General features: G+C 32.3%; 2 protein-coding genes across 4 annotated transcripts in view; one reads left to right on the forward strand and one right to left on the reverse strand.

Moving 5' to 3' along the window:
• Positions 1 to 360: 360 nt before the first annotated feature.
• Positions 361 to 5,231, reverse strand: LOC134261072 (protein ERGIC-53-like). The gene is made up of 7 exons (XM_062743547.1): positions 5,084 to 5,231; positions 4,252 to 4,308; positions 3,797 to 3,894; positions 3,264 to 3,371; positions 1,949 to 2,010; positions 923 to 1,022; positions 361 to 495 (listed from the first exon to the last, which is right to left on the reverse strand). The coding sequence occupies exons 1-7, from the start codon at positions 5,229 to 5,231 to the stop codon at positions 361 to 363; spliced, it is 708 nt and encodes a 235-aa protein (XP_062599531.1).
• A 6,263-nt stretch (positions 5,232 to 11,494) lies between these two features.
• LOC134261078 (uncharacterized) overlaps positions 11,495 to 17,400 on the forward strand; it is an 80,655-nt gene continuing 74,749 nt past the window's right edge. For all 3 annotated transcript variants that reach the window (XM_062743551.1, XM_062743550.1, XM_062743552.1), the window contains exons 1-2: positions 11,495 to 11,687; positions 16,329 to 16,568. In XM_062743551.1, the coding sequence (XP_062599535.1) occupies positions 11,627 to 11,687; positions 16,329 to 16,568 (301 nt within the window). In that variant the 5' untranslated portion in view covers positions 11,495 to 11,626. The remainder of the gene's footprint in view (positions 11,688 to 16,328; positions 16,569 to 17,400) is intronic.

The following is a 17,400-nucleotide window of genomic DNA, read 5'->3' on the forward strand; positions in this document are numbered from 1 at the left end:
ACAGATAGCATAAATAAATTTACAGTAAATAGAGGAGTTATATGGCTGTATAATTTTAAATTATAATTACATTAACATTTTAAAATTGTAACGGTAATGATTCGCACCAAAAGCACATGATAAAAAAAAATGAAACAAGCGAGCAACGCCGTCAAATAGTTTTATAATCAATATACACTTTAAAACATCACGCCATATTCTCTAGAACCCTTATTTATCATACTGGATACATATTCATATAAATCTTGAAGAATTCTATTCTATTAAATAGAAATTGGAAAATAAACAGTTTCTTCTTTTTGCATTCTCTTAACGATATTTACATAATATACGTACGTAACACTGCCATGGAGATGCCTTTTAATGATTACCTGCGAGTCTACTAGTAGCAGCACTTATACCAAAGTAGCCACTGTCTGGTAGATTAACATTCTCCTGTCTCAGACACAGCTCAAAGTCATCCTTGTTATTGGTCAGACCATTGTTCACAAATACCTGGCAGAAGGTAAATAGAGTTATCTTTTCTTTGTACAGACATTTTGGATATAAATACATGTATAAACAACTGAAGAGTAGATCATTGATTTTGTTTTTCAGACGGACTATCATTTCAGTGTTTTCAAATGTTTTCAACTTCAAATAAAATGTGAAAAAGTATAATTTAGTAATGATGATAAGGGAATGTAGTATTCTTTTCAGAATTATTTACAGGATACTTAGACATATTTCAATAGAATAAATCGCTCTATATTTCGATAAAATAAATTGCTCTGAATCAAGTCTTAAATATGTATTTGAGCAAAATAAAGAAAAAAAAAGAAAAGAAAAGAAATTAAAAGTAAAATCACTGAAATACATTTGAATGAAATGTATCAAATCATTATTGCCCGGTACTTGGTAAGTATAATAAATGAATACATACTGTAAGGATTTTACTGTAGTACTCTATCTTCACTCTGATTGGGTACGGTTTGTTTCTGAAATCACGTAGACATCCACCAAGCTGTTGCTGGGAACCATCACTGTATAGCAAAGAACAATAAAGTATTAATAATATGGTCACTGTTTATTGAAGCCCCATTATAAAGAATATACTCAAGACGATTCAAACATATTTTGAGTGTTTATTGACATGTAAAAGTTAACCCAGGCATGACTTTGAGTTAATGAAAATACACCAGATATTGGTTAATTTCAACAAGAATTAATTTCACTTAAGGTATTCAATGTATAACGAAGGGATTTTGACTGATTTTAAATAATTTTAAACTAGTTAAAAGCACACAGCTAGAAAAGATAAAAGTGAAATAAACCAAATTCACAAGACTTTTAACATGTAAGGAGACGGTCATTTTGCACATTTACAGTTTTTGAAAAGTTATCTGCCCTTGATGAAAAGAAGAAAATTTTTGATTTCACAAAATTTCTGCGGTAAATAATTTATTTTACTTTATATTTTAATAAAGAGGGAGTTTATGCATATTTTCACCAAGAGATTTCTTTGAAATTCAAATTCAAATTACTTTTTACAATATCTTATTAAAACATTCACTTCCCATAGACTTCAATGTAAAATTCAAAGTGATATTAATTGGACAATAATCAAAATTTTGTAAATTCCTTTGGTGGAGCATTTTCATTTGATAATATCTTCAAATTGCTACCATGATTAAAAATATTGGACCGTTCATTTATTAGGTACAAAAGATGGTCGTTATACATTGAATACCTTAAGCATAAAAATATTTTACTTTTTCTTAAAAATCATTTAGGTCATGAAATATGTTCTCACAATTTGAAGATTTTAGGACTAATTTTTTCTCAAGGAGGAACAAAATAACATAAAAAACAACAAATTTTCTTCTTTCATAGAAAACAACTATTTAGATATACTTTAGTTTACAATTAATCTTTTGTGTTTAATTGTCATATCAAACTAAACCCTCACCTCTGGTGGTCATACTGTTGTGTTCCGCCGTTAACCATTGCCATAATGTATGGATTGTTATGCTAAAATAAAATAAAGAATTTAGTATTCCAATATGTTAAGATCATTCGCCAATTTCAAAACAAACAAGAAATCTGTGAGCAAATGCTCACTAGTAATACCCCCGCTCTAATGTAAATAAGCACTATCATTTTAATATACACAAATTCAATTACAGGCAGATGCACAGAAAAATATGAAGTTGACATCAGATTCATATCAAAATTAATCCCACCATATGGCATGCCTAAACAAAGAGTGTAATAAAATTTGAAGCATCCGCTATGAATAGCTAATGAGAAAACTGCAACGAAAATTTGTTATTTGTGAAACAGACAGACGCACAGACAAACAAGAAGTTGACATCCGATTTGAAAAAAGAATGTATCCCACCATATGGCATGTCTCAGAGAGATGAGCATTTACAATAAATAGTTGCTGAGTAAACTGCGACAAAAATTTGTTATGTATGAAACGGACAGACGCACAGACAAACAGGAAGTTGACATCGGATTTGTGCTAAAATGTATCCCACCATATGGCATGTCTCAGAAAAGATTGTATTAAAATTTCAAGCATCTACGATGAGTAGTTGCTGAGAAAACTGCGACGAAAATTTGTGATGTATGAAACAGACAGATGCACAGACAAACAGGAAGTTGACATCGGATTTAAGCGAAAATGTATCCCACCATATGGCATGTCTCAGAGAAAATTGTGTTAAAATATCAAGCATCTGTAATGAGCAGTTGCTGAGAAAACTGCGACAAAAATTTGTGATGTATGAAACGGACAGACGCACAGACGAACATGAAGTTGATATCGGATTTAAGCGAAAATGTATCCCACCATATGGCATGCCTCAGAGAAAATTGTGTTAAAATTTCAAGCATCTACAATGAGTAGTTGCTGAGAAAACTGCGACGAAAATTTGTGATGTATGAAACAGACAGACGCACAGACAAACAGGAAGTTGATATTGGATTTAAGCGAAAATGTATCCCACCATATGGCATGCCTCAGAGAAGATTGTGTTAAAATTTCAAGCATCTACGATGAATAGTTGCTGAGAAAACTGCGACGAAAATTTGTTTCGGACGGACACACAGACAGACAGACAGACGGACAGACGGACAGACAGACGGACAGACACACAAGGGTAAAACAGTATACCCCCCTCTCCTTCGGAGCGGGGGTATAAATATTCATCACATTTGTTCTTCTTTGTATATGATGTACACGTGCATATACAGATGCTCGTAACAATTAAGATTACCTGTCCATCATTATCAGAGGAGTCCATAAACACACCCAGTCCCCTCCACATAACCTGGTTCTCAAAAACTGGTCCGACCTGACCTTTGTCCTCTGTAAACCACACAGCCTGTCAACATACACGAACAAAATAACAGAATTCAACAGTCTGTGAAAAAAGTAAAAAAAAAAAAAACAAAAACAAATACGATACAACACTAATTTAGCATTCTGTCCAAAATAGTCGCTGAACACAAACAAGCATCAAACGAAGTTGTCAATCAAATGTAAGTTACATAGGTAATTAATCTGAATCATATAGTTCATGTAGTAATTTTAAAAAGCTCCAAGACTTTTCTTCCATTTGGATAGGTTTGAATAAAATATTTTTGATGCGTAAAACACTTGGTAAAAGAAAAATATATCAACAATATGCCCTATCTACTTAATGAAATGTATAATCTGCGAGAGCTTTTAATTTATAAAAGTGATTTTTGTGTGTTTTGTAATAGATGTCAAAGCAAGAAAATATTTGAAAGAAAATATGATTTTTACCAGTCCATGTGCACCGACACGACCCCGTCCTGTGACTTTGAAAACACATTCCACAAACCACTGGTTAAAGCTTGTTTTTAGAGTGCTCAAGACCCAACCTTTCAGGAAAAAAAAATTGCGACTTGAAATTGATACAATGACATATGTGTCAAGTCACATGAAATATTTTTATGCTTCAAAATAAAATTACTAGTATAATCATCAAACAGCAACAACAACAACAAACAAACGAACAAACAAACAAAAAAGATAAACAAACAGCAAGCTCTAGCTATGAAACGAATAAGGAAATGTTGTGAATATAGATATAGCAGTGAATCATTGAGACTTACAAAAATTTTGGAATTCATGTAGCCTTACCCTCTCTCAATTATAAAAGCACATTGTTTACATTAGTTAAATCTGAAACTTGTATCTGAATTCTATTTAAATGACATGTATAACAATATAATTACCTCTTTTGTTCCTTCTATGGGGAGTTAATCTGATATAATCATCGAACGCGATAGCATCTAAAAATATCAAAATAAATCAGTGATAAAGAATTATACACCACTGCAAACGCTGATGTTCTATTTATCAACGTAAAGGAAAGCTGAGGAGTTCCGAAATCAACTGCAAATGGTGTAAATTTATTCGTATTCATTTGATACGAAAAAGCATGCTATATTTCAAAAAAGGCAGGCTTCTGATCAAAAATAAAGCTGATGAATTTTCAGAAAATAGGTATATATATTTCTACCTCTCATAATATTTCTCAATTCGCTTCATTTCCATTATAAATGATATGCTTAGGCGAATATTTATTTCATGGTTTATTGGAAGGACATTGAACCCTCTTAATGTTGTATTTTGCAATTAAACCCATCAAGTAGATGCTGTAAAATTAATATCCTACAGATTTGCCAATTAAAATGTAACAGCTGAGTTAATTCGTCAAGTATTTTTTTTCTACATGCATTATTTTATTGAAATGGAAATGTATCAGAATTTTGACTCTGTCTCGCTTAAATGTGGGCTAAGAGCTCCACTTACTAATGTTACTACTGCGCAAATACTGTGTAAATACATTGTGCAATTAGGCGATGATCTCATGTCAAATATGAACTTTTATATACGTAGCTGTAATACTCAACTCAAGCTATCACCTTTTTTTATCAACAATATATTAATTAATTACTTTAATTCAGCATAAAAGTATTCTAACATGTTCCGGAATATATTATCGTTAACAAGGTAACAGCTAATCAGAACGCGCTAAGTGTAACTTAGGGAAAACAATCTTACCTCCTCCGTAATCCCAGAATGGGATGCTTTTGTTGCTCTGGGTCAAATGGGGGCCTTTAAAGCTGTATTTGTATTCAAAACTGACCGCTTGCTGCAACCCATATGCTAGATTTATGAAAAAACACACAAGAATCACTTGGGGCCACATAGTGCTTTTTATGTTCTTCCAAAAAAGTAAGTCACCCTTTCGTTGAAAATGGCTTTTAAATATATACTCACCGTCAATGAAAACGCAACACTCTAATTTTAGGGTGAAAAGTATATACGGGTTATATCTATATACCAAACAAGTTAGGACATCTTTTACTTTGCCAAATCAGTTATTTAATGGTTGAATGGTTTTCATTTCATTACCGAAAGCTGATTTTTTAGCCCTCTTAACAGATAACATTTAAATAAAACACCCCCCCCCTTCCGACCATTTAATCAAAACATGCTAGTCCGCTATGAAAATTATACATGTACGCAGTCCGATTTCTACCACCCATTAGGTTTATCAATGTCTTTATCTGAGCGAAATAAATATTCTTGGGCATTTTTAAATGCCTGTTGTTCAGATACTGCGGTCGAATTTTCTCTAACATGGCGTAGTGTAGTAACTCTTGGGCTTCCGGTCAAGAAAATGTTATTTATGCTATTGAAACACATGAGCCTGATGAGTTGTGATGTAGTGTACATTTGCATCTGCAGCTCTTTTTTTCTTTATTTTAAGAATTTCCAGCATTAGCAATGAAAATCAATCATTTTGAGGAAATATAGGCATCACATCCGGTAAAGAAAGAAGGATTTTTTTCCCGGCCTTTTAGTACAATACTTATGATTAACAGTTTCAAAACGTTGAAAACCCAAAATATTGTTTAAAATTTTATTAAAAATGCAAAAATTTTATTTCTGTTAAGAGGGCTAAAAAGCAACTTCCGGTAGAGGAAGGAAATTCATTCAACCGTTAAATAATTGATTTGGCAAAGTAAAAGATGTCCTAACTTTTTTTGTACATAGTTATAACCCGTATATACTTTTCACCCTAAAATTAGAGTGTTGCGTTTTCATTGACGGTGAGTATATATTTTCCATATAATCGTTTTCGTCCCATTAAAAATGATAAATTCATCAGATATTATCTAACAGGTCAACAAACTTCAGTTAATTCAACGCTTTGATAGTTAAATTGATTTTTGGATGACTGGCCTCCTTTATGAAAATAGATTATTTCTAGAAGACTCTTTATTCTACGTCGGTCATGGTAACAGACACATACTAAATGTACTAGAATGTATACATCAAGATAACGCATAATATAATGATTACATTTATTCCAAATAGAAATTGTTCAAAATAATACAAAAAGGGTCCTAATTCAGAATTTGTTTGTTTTGTTGAAAGAACACAATACTGATATTTCAGAGATTACTTACTAATAACAAATCATTTTGTCTTTTCACAAACTGTACTCGTAAATGGAAATTTGACTGTATATTCTTTTTAGCGCTTTTGGTGGAACGGAACAACCACTAAATCAAGTACAAAGCTAAAGACACATTAACACGAAGATAAAATATGAAGAAATGCCCTAAAGCAAATCTACGCCAACACATTTAATAACCAACTTCCACCAAATATTGCACACGCTAAATAGAATACATTTACATTTTTAAAATTTTGATAAATCTACTTATGTTTAACTAGATCTACAAACTTCGTAGGTTGGCGCTTAGTGTAAGAAAGATAACTCTTGCATACTGAGTTATTGTTCTTTTCAGATCTTGCAATTTCTCCATTCTGTAAATGCTTCTTATCATTTCTGAAGCTTATAACAATTTGATAAAAAACTTAAAACATTTCTTGGCTTGTGCTTCTTTGTTAGATCTGAAATAAACAAAATTAAATAAAAACAATAAATCAAAGCTTACAGTGATTTTTTAAAGTAAAAGTTTTATTTAATTAGCTTTTTTTGAATTGTGTGTCTTTTATGCAATTTCAAGTTGCTTTGTTTCAAATTTTTGATGCACAGTTTTTGATCTGCAGGTGACCACTTTAAATTTCCTCACACCATTAAGTCAAAAAAATTCTAACCCTAAAGATAATCAATTGCTTACCTATATACCATATATCCCACTATAAATAGAAGTTGTAAACCTATAGCCAAGAAAAATAGCATGGGAGACACACAGTTAGCCTGGACTTCTGGGCAGTTCATCTGTCCCTGCAAAACACATTAGTTATCAAGTTATTGGTGGGAATAAATTAAATTGCATTTAAGTACTTAACCCCCTTCCCCGCAGTCACGCATTTTAACGCATATACCATTTCCTATCTCTAACGCAAAATCACGCATTTACCGTTACCCCACGATCACGCATTTTCACGCACTTTAAAACTTCATTTAATCTTTATTTTATTGCCTAATTCCTTCTATTTTATGCTTGGTAAAGTCTAATAAAATAAGAAAAGTTATTTTCTTATTAAAATATAACGTCATAATATTATTTACGCTAAACCTTAGAGAAACTTGTGCCACGCTATAAAGTGCTTGCAGGGAAAAGGTAATGTCATATTTCTATAACGTAAACATTAAATGTATGTTGTATAACAATTCAGGAAGTTGTCAAGAGTTAATATTGAATATTTATGTGTGTACTTTGGGTTCGCTCTTCAGAAATAAAAACAAAAGTATATTATATATGTTAGGGACAAACAAAAGCTTTGTTGAGACAGACTGTCTCTCAATGTAGGTTGAAATATTGTAAAAATAATGAAACTTAAATTCAGAAAAATATTTATCTTTTCACACTCAAATAAAGACTTTCTAAGAATTAAATTAAATTAAATTGGACTTTATTCGGAAATCACCAAAAATTTGCCCCCCTCCCCCCAATGAAACTTAGTTAATAAATATGTATAAGAAAACAAGACCAAAGTACTTATTAATCCCTCTCTGTCCCCCAAAATAACATTTATCAGTAAAATGTCCACATTCCTGCTTCCCTTTCCTTCGCAGGAATGAGATGGGGTATCTGAAGTATACTATCTAGAATATGATCAGGTTTCACAATAAATGTCAATGAATGAATTTATTTTTTATTTTAATACAAATAGGGCGGAGACGTAAATCTACTTCATGAGAGATTTTGAATGTTTGAAGTATTTCTTTTTCCTATATGCCTATACAGTGTCGGTAGAAACTACTTTCTATATACTTTCTGTCTGTAATGGAAATTCCTAGCGCGTGCGCAGGATTTCATCTAGTTTTAAGAAAAAAAAAACAGCGATTTTCTATCAACCGTTCTATTCTTTATTTATGTTTTACTGTTTAAACCATTGACATTGTGAACACTTGATTTATTGTAATCATTACTAAATACGCTGCTCTAGTTTTCGAAATTACAATTGCTAATTTTTTTAACCATACTTTCGAAACATTCGTGTGAAATCACCTCCTTTATGCATTAATGGACGTTTGCAATAAAGAAGTTGGAAGAAATTATTAATACTGTGAATTTTTCTCAGATACATGTTAAAATCTCGCACAAGTATCCCTCTGCTCTTAATATTTCATATAAGAAAAAAGAAAATAAAAGATAAATTACACGATCAATGTTTACATGTACTGGTATTTGTGGACAAAGCTAATACAAAAAGGTCAGCTATTAACGTGCGCAAACAGGTATCAACAAAGTTTTTGGTTGTAAGACTCACTATTGGAGTTGTATTTAAGAGAAACTGGAATTAATTCTACAGGCTGTAATCCAACTTATACGCTTACTTTTTCCATTTCAAATGAGGTAATTCTACAAATTCATATGTCGATCAGTTTTGATACTGTCGACAATCAAACAGAAATTTCTACATGCATATGTTTCCAAATCTTGGAAACAAAGATGCATAGCGTATTCCAGTAAATATTCAAGTAAGCCTCTTTCATTACTCCTGACTAAAATATTAACATTAGGAAAGGAGAAAGGTTTGGAGTACTTTACAAAAATGTATTCGAGATGTGGAGTAAATCAGATACATGTATGAATGCCTATATATTCGAAATTTTGGAAAATTAAAATCACAGAATTTTGTTAAATTCAAGAACATCAAAACTAATGACTTTCAATTTTATATATAGTGTACATGAAGAACATTGCCCCACGATAAATTAAATTTTATGTTTTTGATATTATTGACTGGAGCTATTTTTCAATACGAATGGAACTCGTTGATTCACTTACCCAGCCATTAATCTTTTGCAAAATTTTTTCTGTAATAAACATTCTGATTGTACAACACAAGTACTCTAAAGTTGATATTAAAAAAGCCGCTTGAGTTCCGATTGACAATATCTATTGAATATTTGGGTAACAGGTCTTCTAAACATCTTTTGGAAATCCCATGATTAGCAATTTTGTCTGTTATTAGCTGACCTATTCTTGTATTCATATGAAGCAGAATTTGTTCTAAATGTTCTATGAGAAAAAAAGAAACTTGTTGTGGCGTTCAACTCAGCATTTATATGTACAGAAGACTTCATTTTACGACGGTTATCTCCACTCTAAAAGAATGTAAATTAATATATATTTATCAACAAAGGAGTTTAACAATATGACAGCATATGTTCATAGTTTCTATTTTCTTCACTACTTTATAATTTTAGAAAGATCGTTGTTAACTTCCTGGTATATATAATAAGATGTAAGAACAAAACAAGAGTACAGTACATTGTTTTTAATATATCGGAAATAACGATGTTCATATAATTTTAAGGAGGAGTAAAATTGCCCTCCTCTACAAACTGAAGATGTTTGAATTCATCCGTCATGTCTTGTGAATAAGGTTGTTTTCTTCTCTCAAAGATCAGATGAATTACTTATTTACTTTTTAAAAATAATTTGTGTAAGAAAATAGTATTCTATGTGAAAAATAAACATGATGTAGATGTATGTTGCAGGTGTCATAACAGTATTACACTTTGGTTCACGTCAAATCATGGCTGACGCAAAATAATCCCGGAATCTTCCCTTCCGATTCGGGCATTTTGATACGAGACTGGAGCTGAATTTTTTATGAGATGAAAAACAACATGTAAATTTCCTGTATTGACCAGATTTATTAAAATTTAGGGCGTGCTGATCTTTCTATATACTGTCAAGAGTGGGGAGTGATTAGACCCTGGACTAGATTTTCAAGCACCTGCTCGACTTCGACCGAAACAAACTTGCGTGCCTTGCTGGATGCCCATGTATTTTTTGGTACTAAAATCTTTATAAAGAATGGTTTTACAAGATCTGAAAAGGAAATTTCTCAGAAGTTTGTTTTGAATTAGTTACATGTACTCAAACTTGCGCATTTTTGGTAAGAATATATAGCAGAAATTAAAACTATTGTGACACCTGTTGTGCGAATTATTTGAAGCTGTGAAGTAACATAAAAGTTCTAAATCTAGAAACACCAGATTCACGTCAGATAAACAGGCAATTATTTACTTATTCAATTGTATAGATTGATAAATACGTACATATTAAGACGCTGCATGTAAATTTACTTCTTTTTTATCATTAATTTTTGTGGGGAGGAGATAAATATAGCATAATTTTTACACCACTGAAAACTGCCTAATGTACTAAGTTTAACGTTTTTGTTGGGAGACGTGTAATATTGATTCACAGGATGCAGAAAGAGAGTACATGACTGGGTTATCGGTGCATTACGTTATTGAGTGTTTGTTTATTTTTGACGTCAGGGTAGCATGGCGACCTTAAAACAAATCTTGCTTTTTGTGAACAGGAGAAACTTACTCTATCTAAGCACCTGACCTCTCTTCTAGAACCCCGAGGGGTCTCTGTTCTATGCACTATTTACGAATTTTCTTTGTATGTATTTAAAAATTCATTGTTCGTTATTTTAACGTATTTGATTTAACTATAAGAATGCAACCAGTAACAAAATATTCAGAAAGTTGTTCCTTTGTTTAACATTGTTTTTAGTACAATTCTTCATCTAAACTTTAATTAATTGAGTAAAGTGCTGACAGACGTTCTTCATTTCTTTTGTACATGAACACGGAGTTGACGACGGCTGTTTTCAGTGATTTCCCCTTTGTGAGCACTCCGGTTGGTGGGTGTAACAGGTCGGTACGGATGCTCATATCTCTATGGCACCTGATACCATCTCTGATGTTTTGGAGGTAAGTGCTTGTTCTGCTCCTATTTTGTATTGTTTTATAGACTTTTGATGTTTTAAACTGTACGTTATCTACATATTTTTTTTTCATTTCATTTCGTTAAAAGCAGAAATATGGTAATACTTAAACAAAATAACAAATGATAATTACATATACAAATGTTTACCTAAAATGAGTATAACATTACCACAATGTATATTTATAGTTATATTTTTCTCCATCACTTTAGTTAAGTAGTAGTGAACTTCCTGGTATATACCATAAGAGGTCAGAACTGAACAAGAGAGTTAGAGTACATGTTTTTTTTATCAATGCGTCGCAGAGGATAATGTTCACATTATTTAAAGAAGAGTACAATTGTCCTCCTCTACAAACTGATGATGCTTGAACCCACCCGTCTGAGTCTTTTGTTATTTGGAGTGTTATATTCTGTCCATGGTTAGTAAAAAACATTATTTTCAAATTTTTAAGCCAAAAAAAAATATTTGAAACGATATCAGATTGAAATATGTAACAGAAATGCATGTTCAGGGTTGTGTGGAGGATTTGAAGTTGTGAATTCGTGTAGAAATTAAAAAAAAATACACCAATCTAACAAAACATCTCATTTCAACTAGTAATTATGCACTTATTTAATTGTATGGTCTATGTAGAAAAATGCTTTATGTACATTTACTTCCCTTTTTACAGTTATGCATTATTCACATTAATTTTATTTCGAGAGAGAAGTTGGAGCACAGTTAGGGGTTACCGTGGTACTATTGAACTGATACGATCAGATTAAAACTATGTAGTTCGTGTTTAAAACAATTAAGAAACATAAAACAACAAAATGAAATTAAAGAATTGTTGAAAATTATAGCATGAAACGTCCATAATTTGCCAAATTATCTCAAAATATAAACTTAGGACATTCTTCAAAATTACTTATCAGTCTTATACTAGTTCTAGTAAATGTTGAACCAGGCCTCTTTCTTTACTCCTCACAAAGATCATAGCATTAGCGTGGGAGAAACTTGACGAGTACTGTTCAACAATATATTCGAGAAGTGGTGTTAATCTCTGAGTATACTGAAAAAATCCAAGGAACATTTGGAATTTCTGAAATCACAGAATTTTTACCAAGATAAAAAACAAAAGACCTGGCGACTTTTCAACTATATATATTGTTCTTTATCTCCATATCCTTCAAACAAAAATTCCCCATGATAAATGACAATACAGGTTTTCTGATATAATTGACAGGTCTTCCAACAATCTATTGGAATAATCGTAGGTAATAATTGCGCCCCCGTTATAAGCAAATTTAAAAAAAAATCTTTTAAGTGAAAAGAAGAAAAGACTTGCTGCGTCTTTCAACTCCACTTTTAGATTTATCGACGATGTATTGTTAATTCACAATAAAACATACCACAGCGTCTGACAGGTCTGTTTCATATCTGGATCTTTTACTAGAAAATACGTTAATGGTTATCTTACAACTAATCTTTCTGGTAAAATCTGACTTAAATTAACTTCTCAATCGTCAACTTTTCTTACTTATGCAGCAATATGCCTTCATCACCTGCATACGGAGTTTATATATTTCAGTTGATGCAATACGGGAGAGAATGATTAATTTCTTAATGTAGGATTCTTCGCATATTTTCTGTATAAAAAAATCAATGAAATTTTCACATAATCAAGAAGACAATATCACTAAGGATAGTATCAGTGAGATAAAATATGACCGTTTTATATAAAAGGCAAGGTCAGGTCAAGGTCATTACCTTCCCTGGATATTGAGAATTAAAAAAAATACTGTTGCACATCATGCGATGTCTATTCGGTTTTCAAAGGATTGAATGTAGTTCTTTTCGCATAAAGCGATAGGACTACATAGGACATATTATACAATTATGGGCTCTTTTGGTGTTGAATACCAAAAGAGTCCATAATTGTTTTAATATATAGTCGGGATTTGAATAGATAAGACATTGAAGGCTGTATGACGACACCATTTTCAATTGCAATCTTCCATTGTTGAAAAAAAAAAAATATCTCCAGATTACTGTTTATAACATCCGTGTTTTCCTTTCCAAGTTTCGCTATGTGTAAGACGTCCAAATATAAAAAAATAATCCCGAAATAGGTTTGAATAATTGTTTTCCTGCTCAGATACGTAGCTCACTGCGGTCGTTGCAACCATTGTTTACAACGTTGTTCGATGTATTGATTGTGACGTCACAATGCCGTTGCACGCTCATTGACTCTCCGGTAATACGGCCTAAAATCCGGTGAATATGTAGCGTTATGAACTGTTTTCGTTTGTGTAGATTACATAGGGACTATAAATAGACTACATGTATATCATAAAAGATGATATTACCAAATTGACATAAATAATTTAACTAAAATAGATATTGGCTAATAAGAATTTTCTCTACTTTTCTAAAATTTTAAGGATTTATTATTTATTTTATATGCTTATTTTTTTTTTATATTTACACATGGTAAAGTTTTCATGTAGAATACAAATTGATACAAAAACAAAAAGTTCTGATCGGTTATTAAGAGAACATACTTTTTACGGATATTTGGCTAAAATCTGTACTTAGATTGGAAGCGTAAGATCTATGGTCGATATAATTACCTTTTCAGCAAATACAATTTTACATTCTGTCAAATTTTTTAGACGTTTTTCATACTATCTGTTAAGCCATCATATACATAAAGAATAATACATACCCTTTTCCACATCACATCCTTTATCAGCTCAAAACACTTCGGCTCTAGCTCTGGCTGATATTGGTTGAAGGCTGAAAGGATAACGTGTGGAAAAGGGTATGTTTTAATATGTTTCTTACACAGTTGGTAAGAAAACCTACAGTACACATTAAGTTGAGGAGAAAAAAAGTAAATAACCATGACTTCTTACAATTACACCATCTATTGTCTCGCCTGGTTTGGCTTTGTTTCTACTTCTAATTTCAAATGTACCCGATCCATAATTTGAAAATTATTTTTTATTTGTCAACAAGGTTATCCTTTCAATCAAAAAGTTAGAATTAAGGGAGTATGTACTCCCAAAATATGTGTATGATCAGAATGACTGTTTCTTAAGGTTTAATTTACGAAAGGTGTGATATTGATCCGTATTAGCCACGCAAATCCATATCAGCCCTGAAGGGCTGATACGGCTATTGTGACGTCAGGCATATTGCATATGCAAATATCCTGTATTTATTACTAAGTCTGTAATTGTAGACGAATTGATTCCGTTATTTCCCGATCACGACAAAGAACACACGACGGAAACAGGTCAGCAAGGGATGTTCATTTCTCCATGTCATCTGAGCCCACCTCTGATATTTTGGAGGTCTGTGCTTGCTCTTTCATATGTGTGTAACATGCAAGGGACTTTTGAGCTTGAATACTGTTTGTTATCTCCATATACGAGGTTGTCTGGAAAAAAGCGTTTTTCTTGAATAATTATGGGCGCACTAAGCTGAAATTTTCAGTAAATGTTTATCAATCATATTAAAGTGCATCATATGTTTTTAGATAAAATACAAAGTAAATACAAACAAAAATAAAGATGGCATTATGCTTGAATGTGCGTAGAGTATGTCCTACGGCGCACGCGCTGTCAAAACGCCAAAGTTTTATCAAAGAAAACAAGAATATTAATTTGAAATAAAAGTTTAATAGGTAAGATTGAGGTAAAAATTACGATAATTCGATTCCATAATCCATTTTCACGTCTTTTAAAAAAATTCAAGGCATTTGGTAAATTTTTGACATTTTACCGAGCATTCGAAATGGGAAGGTGATAAACACAACACACGAAAAAACGCCACGTTTGATGACGTTACGGCGCACCGGAGAGCAGTTCATTGAGTTAAGATGTTGTAATGACACCTTAGGGGACTTTAAATAAATACAGAAGAACAAAAAAATAAAAACAACACAAGATCTTTAGTAAAAAAATGGAACGAGAGTTATCTTAGCGAAGTCTTTTTTGATCGAGTCCCCGAGTAGTGAACATTTTCGGAATCTCAGACACCTGACATCGTACTACGGACAGCGGACTGTAAACAAATGAGTACTTTCGGGGACCGTTTAGAAATACGTTTTGAAGCATGTTTATCGTATAGATAATTTATTCTCGTTATACGATTTTACACTACTAGACATGTCTTCAAGGAAAGAGACGACACATTCCATGCAATGTATTTGTTGATATAACTCGTGCAAATGAAAAGGAAATTTTAGTATCGAGTTCAATGAAATATAAACGTAACATTCTAATTATTTATTTTGACATGCTCCCTAAAATGAAAAGTCCGCAGTCCGCTGTAAGTTGTCAGGTGTCCGAGATTCCGAAAATGTTCAGTACAAACCATACGGACAAACTGCTATTGTTACAGCAAAAGTCGCTGTCACTGTCAACCGTGGATATAAGATTGTCAATTCTGTTGAATATGATGAGGATTTTGTCCGTAACTTACAAATAAATCTTCAGAAGATCGCATGTGTGCGCCGAATTGGTTCCTCAACTGTTAATGGAGACTCAAGTATGTGAATCAATGAAATTTCTAAATTGTAGAGGGAACCCAAAATGACTTCACCACACCCGAGAATTTGCAATATCCGTGTTCGTTCTAAACGAGTTTTACTGAAATTTATTGATTTGTATTTTTCATAAGACTTTTCTCCTTGTGTTGGAGAAAATTCCTACAATTTGATCATTCCATCGCGACCGAGTAGCACGGTAGTGTAGGATATACGTCTACACCCGTCTGACCTCTACGGCGAAATACATTTACAAGATCTGCTCCTTATAAAGGGATTGAAAGGAATTGCGTCGATGAATGGGAAACATGGTGGATTATGCTTTTAACGAGTAGTGTTCAGGTAAAAAAGGCAACAATTTGTTGGATCTACTAAAGGAACATTAAGTCAGACATTACGAAACTAAAACCTTCCTTACTTTTGTTTGGTTCACCCCCTCCACACCTTCCAACCCCATGAAAATAAACAACAACATCTTACGGAAATTAATACACATACATGTACATGTATATCTATTTACTTCAGGTCAAGGTTTTAGGATATCGTCAAAATTTATGAATGGACAGTTGATATTTACATGGAGCAATATATCAACAACCCGCAATGCTATAATAATCACTAAGGATTCTCAATCCAGTGGTTGGATACGGGTTAATGATGACCAGTACACTGTGGAAGATGTTATGCTATGGAAAACTGTAACGATCGTGGTACGGGAGTGGAACACATCACAAAATTATGTGGACTACATGAAGACATTCAACGGTAAGTTTATTTTAAGGGAAAATATTCAATATTAAAGGTGATTTTTTAGAAAGGCAAAACAAAAAAAGTTTTCAATTTTCCGCACATTGAAATCAAAAAGGTAGATTGCTCAATCACGTGACTCTAAAATCTAGTGGTCAAAATATTTCAATACAGAATGTTTCACTAAAATCCAGGACATAGCTGCCACGAGAGACTTGGTGTATATGACAGACATTAGCTATTAAGTACTGTATATTTTGTATAGTTAGTATCTGTCATTCAGCAAAACTTGCCCTTCTCCTTTATATTTTAGTATATTTAAATCAAGGATCATGTTATCTTCAATTTAAAATCATGCATGATACCATCTGCTTCCATGAATCAAATAAACAAATAACACAGTTATAGATAATAAGCAACCAGGAATCAATACATTCAAGGGGTTCTTGTGATTTCTTGTTAAATGTTTATATTTCCCCAAAAATCTAGAGTTTTACCCAGAGCTTGAGACCATAAACTAAACACAGACTGAAGTCAAAATTTTGATTTTGAATAGCTTGTCATTTTTAATACATGCATATCAAAAATATGCAGGTTTGTAAAATATTTCAATATAAACAAAAGTTCTGTTTTGATATCAAAATTATTTCAAAAGTTATTTAGGGAATGTTTTAAGTTTAGTGTGAGTTATTGGTGTGCAAGTCACACAGACTTGTCATGTTGGCATTTCTCATGAAGCGTCATATATCGTTTTCTCTGTAGCCTCTTTGTGACGTCAGGTAAGCGCACCTTTCTGCATGTATATTTCTACGTTGAATATACAATATACATGAAAATGATTTTCAAATTA

Source organism: Saccostrea cucullata, unplaced genomic scaffold (assembly GCF_032062105.1).
Source record: "Saccostrea cucullata isolate Sc308-1 unplaced genomic scaffold, CSIRO_AGI_Scuc_v1 ctg1312, whole genome shotgun sequence".
NCBI lineage: Eukaryota > Metazoa > Mollusca > Bivalvia > Ostreida > Ostreidae > Saccostrea > Saccostrea cuccullata.

What these genes read in the sequence shown, in the direction of transcription:
- LOC134261072 (XM_062743547.1), bottom strand. Translation starts at nt 5,231, where the DNA reads ATGTGGCCCCAAGTGATTCTTGTGTGTTTTTTCATAAATCTAGCATAT. An exon ending in CCTCTGATAATGATGGACAG is followed by an intron (nt 2,011 to 3,263) that starts GTAATCTTAATT and finishes ATTTTATTTTAG; the next exon opens with CATAACAATCCATACATTAT. An exon ending in CAACAGTATGACCACCAGAG is followed by an intron (nt 1,023 to 1,948) that starts GTGAGGGTTTAG and finishes TTTGCTATACAG; the next exon opens with TGATGGTTCCCAGCAACAGC.